Below are 6,807 nucleotides of genomic sequence, written 5' to 3'. Positions count from 1 at the left end.
GAGGTCTCACTGGTGTACTGAGAAGGTGTGTAGGGGTGGAGGAGGTGAACTCTCTTCCCCTGCCCTTCCCCGCCCAGGATAGAAGAGAGACATGTTTCCACCCCACGCCTCTAAGATAGAAACCTACTATAAAGAGAGTCACTTATCTGCTTTATAAGCATGTTCAAGTGATCCCTCCACTTGTCAAACTAACAACATTCAAAATAATCCAGAAAAGTTGAGTGTGTGAAAGAGAAAAATATGCATTTTTGGCATTTCTGTACCCTCCAACTCAGTTAGCATAAACATTTGCTATATGCTTAATGTTATTTTGAGCTGGTACCCACACACCTACCAGTTCTCCCCAGCCAAAATGGATATTTAGAAGCCCTGGGCAGGCTAAAGGCTTTGTTCCATTAGGACACCAGCCACCTACTCACTGCCTCTCTTCTCTAGTGGATTGGCTGAGTAGCTACATTTTCCTACTACACTTTCAATGTAAGAAGAGTAACACGATTTGTTCTCTTCCCCTAGAAGCCCTGTAGGAAGAAGTGCTCAGTCCAGAATAGTTTAGGAGTTGTGCCTTAGTATACAGGGTCCTCTGATTTGAAGTTCTCACATTTCTTCTCAGGTAGCTTTCTTTTATTACTCCCTTGGTTTTATAGCAACAGGCACCACTACCTCCTTTACTGGAGACATCATTCAGAATCTTTCAGCTTAAGGGTCAGTGGAAAGCAAGCACCTGAACCAACTCTGCAAAGCTGTTTTTATTTCAGGCACTTGGAGAGACCAAGGACAGGGGCCTCATAAGCAAGAGTGGAATTTATTATACAGTTGCTCCAACCTTGAATTGGCTCTGAAGAAAAATCACTTGTTTGAATGGTGTCATAGGTTTTAAGTGATGGGAGTTTTGTTTGCATTTATAAGAAATCAAAGTAAAAATCTAAGTTTTAAGGATTCCCAGTTGCACATTAAAATATTTATATTCTTGGTAGAGAACAGGAAAGAAAGCAGAGTACTGCCTCTTTCATTATGATAGGCCAAGGATTCCTGTTCAGCATGCAAAACTCCATAGAGAGAAAGGGGGTTGCTATGCAGAGGAGCCAGGGCAGGCCTGGTTTGTGTTCTTTTGATACAGCATATTGACAGCTAGGAGAGCATTTTATTCTGTGCATGATTTAGTTGATTTTTTTTTGGGAAGGATAAGGAACTGTTCTCCCATTTTGCCAAAGAACTTCTCTCTCCAAGGTTCCTGCTGCCCATGTCAAGAAGGACTAATTTAATATTCTACTAGTGATGATTATTGGTAGGGAGGGACTTCTATGAGGAGAGATTAAAGAGAGGTTGGGCCTATTCAGTTTAGAAAAATAGATACTTGAGAGGGGACATAATAAGGGTTTACAAAATACGAAGTGGCAAAGAGAAAGTAAATTGGAAGTTATTATTATTTGCTGCCTCTCAGTTTCCCCTTTATGACTCCTAGCTCTTGTACTGACAAGTAGTAACATTAAAAGGAACCAAAAAAAAAAAAAAAAAAAGTTAATTAGTTATTTTTTTTATAATCAGAATGCATTGCCCCAAGAGGTTGTAGAGGCTGACAGTTTAGCCAGATTTTAAAAAGGGATTGGACACATTCTTGGAGGAAAAGGGACTTCAATAGCTATTGATGCACAGGAGTTGGGGTTATCGTTCCCAAGTCAGAACTTCTTAGACTTTAAAATGCTGCAAAAAGGATTATGGGGAAAAAAAAAAACCCTGGTCCTACTTAGTTCACTCCCTTTTAGCATCCATGCACTACCACTATGTGACAGGATACTGGGCAAGATGGACTTACAGTCTCATCCAGTAAGTGGCAATTCTTAAACATTCTTAACACCCAACAAAAAGCTGTTTTTGCAAAAATTTCACTAGCCCATAACTGGGCAGGAGCTACTAAGAACTATTTTCTTACTACACTTTGGCCTTCATTTCATTGAACTATACAAGTAATCTCTATATATTTTCTTCTGTTTCTGGCATGGTTGTTGTCAAGGTAAAGTGTAAGGAATAAATGTGCAACTGAGAATCTAAAGTTATTTTTTGTTGAATCTGTTAGTGGGAATGAATGCATAGCTTTACTTCATATATTGCATGCTTGCCAGCAGTCAGACTTGTGGTTGGAATCACTTTGGTTTCAAAGTCCCTTTCAACAAATAGTAAGTACTAAGTGTTTGATCTCAAAGACTATGTAAGAGGATTGTAGTAGTAAAAATCTTGTTTTACTTCTCTGGCCCACTTATTCTTATTAAATAAGTACACAGTTATCAAATGTCTCTTTGCTTGGGAGCAGCAGCTGTTTATTTATTTTAAGTAAAAAAAAGGGCCATAGAAGAATTTACCTTTCCCTTAGAGGGGAAATTCCCTCCAATCCTCCTCTGTGTTTTTATTTGCCATCTCCTCAGCAAGCAACTTTGACGACAATCTTATTACTAGTGCAAATGGGTTTCTCTGAATATAAAGTTAAGTGATATTCAATTCCATTTAAAATGATTTATGATCTTGGCTATAGTGCAGTTTTAAGATAGTTTATAGCATCTTGAGTTGCTAAATACCATGTCTTAATGTAGACTTGTATTTGAGCCATCTTGTGCCTAAATAGTGAGTGTTGTCTCTTTCTACATTAAACAAACTTAAGGGTTGTTTAATGCTAGTGAAGCTTGCTAACTCAAGGGTAAAAAGATTAATTCCAAATGAATACCAGAGCAAGGACAGGTCAGGCAAGAGTATGCTGGTTCCCACCCCCACCTCCTCCCAATAGATTAGACTTGACTCGGAGTTCTTAAAAACAGCAGTCTTACAAAAGTAACAGCTGCCTGGATGCACCCGTGTGTTATCACGAATGCTTGCAACTCCATGTAGAGAGAAGAGAAGCAATCCTATTGAACATTAAAATGAGTTATTTCTTAAAGCATTGCTTGTCTTTATTCAAACTGTCAACATCTCACCGTCTGTTAGAAGTGCTGTCTACATTCTCAAAAATCACCATTTAGAAGGCAAAGAACATAGCTAGCTTGAGACAGGAGATGGATATGATGTGTAAAAATTTATTAGCAACTTGGTGACATTGACTAAATAGGGTATCCAATGGTCAGTTTTGATTTTGGGCCAAGGTCTTAAAAAAAAGCATCTTATGCTACTGACATGGAAAAAGAGGTCTGAAATACTCCATCACAGACTCCTTAACAACTTAATGTTAGACTAGACATTCATCTTTGGATCACTTTGAATCTAATTGGCTGATCTGTATTGCAAACTATTTAAATATTACTTCTCTATCTAATCTTACTTTTCCCCTGTACTGCAAGTTGTACCTTTTCAGATTTCACTTGCAGTTAAATGAACAAGAGGAACAGATGATAGATAGCTTGGAGCAATCATTTGTCTTTGTATGGAGAGCAGGTTAGGTTCAAGATGTTTTCTTGTATTTAGCTGTCGAAAAAAAGAGTAGAGTTATTGTAACAGAATATCCTACCATATACTACTATAGTAGCACTCTAGTACATTAGGTAGTTTGGGGTTTTTCATATTACCTTGCTGGATAATAGTATCACATTCACATTTTCCTTTCCAGAATAACTGCTCCAGAAGCCACATGCCCATGCATGCGTGCCTCAACACTCCGATCTAATGAAACATTTTAGTGATTGGTATTATCTGGAAGAGGCACTGAAGACTGATTTTATTGTGCATACTTATACTGTACCCACAGTTTTAGTCACCAAGTTTCGTAGTTGCTAGGGGCTGGAAGGGACCTTACAGATCACTGGGTCCAGCCCCCCTGCACATGGGCAGGAAAGACTGCTGGGGTCAGGAGTGTTCCAAACCCTAAAGCCCAGAACACACCAAAAGGATCCAGACCGTGCCACGACAAGAAATGCAAAACCTGCCAACACATCTCCACCACCCCCACTGTTACTACACCCCACAGAGCCATCAGCATCCCAGGATCTTACAGCTGTACCTCCAGAAATGTAAATATATCATCTCATCCAATGCACAAATGCCCTGATGGAAAATACATAGGAGAGACCAAACAACAACTGCGCACCAGAATGAATGCACACTGGCAATCCAAAGACAGAAACACCCAATTACCGGTGGGGGCACATTTCTCACAAGAAAACCACTCTCTCTCTCCAATCTCTCAGTCCTGATCCTCAAGGGAAACTTACACAACAACTCTTCCCAGAGACGAGCCTATGAACTCCACTTCAACCTCCCGGATACTAAAAATCATGGACTAAATATAGACATTGGATTTATGACACATTATAACCTGCCTGACATCTGACTCCCCAGGTATCTCTCCACTCTTCATCCCCCTTCTCTCTCTCCCCCTCCCCCAGCCTGTCTCTCACCCATTGACTCCTCAATCTACATTTTCACTGACTACTTGTCTCACATGCATACCAGCACAGCTGCTGGCTTCTTTACTTTTCATTCCATCCAGGAAGAGCACACACCAATTGCAGAAACTTCCTTAGCCTGACGAAGGGTTTTTGAACCCGAAAGCTTGCTTAATAATGATTTTCCAACTATTTGGGTTGGTCTAATAAAAGATATCAGATCCACCCAAGGAACCTTGTCTGCCCATGTCCTTAGACCAACACAGTTACAACCTACACCCCTACCTCCAAACCCTCGGCACTTGACTTGTAAAAGTTTTTCCCTTATGTCTAGTCTGAAGTAATCTGTAGCATTCAGCAGTCATAAAGATTTTGTACTGAAGTTGCTATTACATAGGAATACATGTTGAGAACCAGTTTACAAGAAGTTCACCTATACCTACCAAGCCTCTCTCTCCTGGGAATACATCTTCTTGCACAAAGGAAGTCTGAAGTTGGTCGCCTAGCATCACAGATTATCACTCTGCAGTGGAAGTACAGCTACAAGAGAATGAAAGGATATTGTTAAAGCTCTGATACATCAACTAACTCTGCAAACAGTTTGGTTGCATAGGCCTTAGTGAAGATCGCCATCCTCCAAGTTCAGGTCTTGCCTTAGCTGCCCCTATAGCATCACTGCCTGAGGAAGTCATTGCCAGCTTTGGTTAGGATTAGATCTTATTCAGAACAATAAGAAAAATTAACTTATTGTCTGTGAATCTTAGCTACAGAAACCACCAAGCAATAGAAAGACTGAAGGAAGTGCCTCTGACCTGTTCCAGTAGCGCTTTTGTGTCTTGCATGAAAGTGAACATTTTCACTTCAAATCTTTTCAGATGCTTGGGAAACTTAATTCTTGAGTTGTGATATACATTGTGAAAGATGGTTTGATAAGAGTCTTCAGAGTTTTCACAGCTGTGTAGATGGAAAAAAAAAAAAGTTAGCACCTGAGGCCTTATATTAGTCAGCTTTGTGTGTCATCTTTACAAGAACTTAAAGCCTGATGCAAGGAAAGAGGGGAACTGAGACTTCTCCAGTCAGCCCAAACTACAGTTGAGTAGCTTTTGCCCCAGTGTGCAGTAATCCAAATCATTTGCAGAAATAGATGACTGGCCTTGACAGCAGCCATGATTAGCTCCGAGTTTATCATCTAAAACTCAGGAGTGGTGGTGGTGTATATCCTCTTCGTGAAAAGGCATACCTGATGTTGGTGCTCTCCATGTGCTTGAAAGGAGTGAGGGTTGCAGAAGGTAAGAGCAACTGTCTTTGAAGTCATAACTGCATCCCCCTCTCCACCCCACAATCATATTTTAGGCAATATGAGAGATCTTTAAGCTTTGGCAGTCACATTAGGGATAGGGATCTTTGATTACCCATTTGTAATAATAGCCCACTGTGGATGACTGCTTCCATCTTGGGAATTTGTAGACCAGCAGTCTTCTAGCTGTAGTTCTAGCTGTGGATCTTCAGAATTGAGTAGTTCAACTTCAAAGTACAGGGCCTCCTTCAAGAATTTTGCTACAGGATAGTCCACTTCCTTGTAGGCATCAGAATAGGTCCTCTCTAAGAAAACACATTTAAAAAAAAAAAAAAAAAAAAAAAAAAAAAAAAAAAAAAAAAAAAAAAAAAAAAAAAAAAAAATCTTCCTATATTAGATCGTTCCTTCTTGAGCATCATGGCATGTCACGTTCCTATGCCACCAAATTATTCTGTTACAGAAGCCACTATAGTTGTTCTTAGGCATCATCCCATGGATGGGAAGGAATACAATTAAGAAGTGATAGTGAAAGGGAGGAAGGAGTGCTGTAGAGAAGATATCAAAGCCCTGGCGATTCAGATCCTCTTCTTCACCTCACCTGTAGGAGACACTACCTCACACAGAAAGATCAACAGATTCTGAGCAGTGAGATTTTAGAGGCAAGTGATAGGAGTAATAGATTATTAGGGTTACTATTGTATCCTAGCACAACTTACTTGTCCCCTGCCTCCAAGTTTTGTTACCACCTTACACTGGTTGCAAGGCACTTTTCTTAAGGTAAGCCACGGCTTCATTTTTGCCATGTAACCCCCTAGACACATGGTAGATCAAGGAGTATTAAGGCAGAGCAGAGCCATTTGTAGCAGTAATAATGCATTGAGAAGCTATATGTACAAATCCCGTGTCTCTCATTCCCCTCAGCCATCCCACAATGAAGCCATTTTTTAGATCCCACCCCCCCATAATTAAATGTTACCTTTGAACAGCCTAAAGATCAGAGCAAGAGATCCAAACCCTGGCTCAATACTGGGTGCTGGGTTGTTTTTAACTCCATATTGTACCAGGATAGTCTCATTTATCATATACTGACAGATACATTTCAATCTGTGGGGAGATAAATTTAGATTTAGGATGTATGTTGGTCAA

At 40.0% G+C, this 6,807-nt stretch overlaps 1 protein-coding gene across 3 annotated transcripts in view; it reads right to left on the bottom strand.

Annotated features, from left to right (window-relative positions):
- Positions 1–3,029: 3,029 nt before the first annotated feature.
- The window catches only part of LOC102373999 (zona pellucida sperm-binding protein 2-like), a 17,445-nt gene continuing 13,667 nt past the window's right edge, over positions 3,030–6,807 (bottom strand). For 2 of the 3 annotated variants that reach the window (XM_006028575.2, XM_006028577.1), the window contains exons 17-22: positions 6,638–6,765; positions 5,777–5,966; positions 5,177–5,318; positions 4,808–4,904; positions 3,549–3,642; positions 3,030–3,447 (exon numbers count right to left, since the gene is read on the bottom strand). In XM_006028575.2, the coding sequence (XP_006028637.1) occupies positions 3,572–3,642; positions 4,808–4,904; positions 5,177–5,318; positions 5,777–5,966; positions 6,638–6,765 (628 nt within the window). In that variant the 3' untranslated portion in view covers positions 3,030–3,447; positions 3,549–3,571. The remainder of the gene's footprint in view (positions 3,448–3,548; positions 3,643–4,807; positions 4,905–5,176; positions 5,319–5,776; positions 5,967–6,637; positions 6,766–6,807) is intronic. The other variant, XM_006028576.2, reaches the window with a different exon arrangement.

Source organism: Alligator sinensis, unplaced genomic scaffold (genome assembly GCF_000455745.1).
Source record: "Alligator sinensis unplaced genomic scaffold, ASM45574v1 scaffold870_1, whole genome shotgun sequence".
Taxonomy (NCBI): Eukaryota; Metazoa; Chordata; order Crocodylia; family Alligatoridae; genus Alligator; species Alligator sinensis.
The sequence above is the reverse complement of the archived record's forward strand: the minus strand, read 5'-3'. Positions and strand labels throughout refer to the sequence as shown.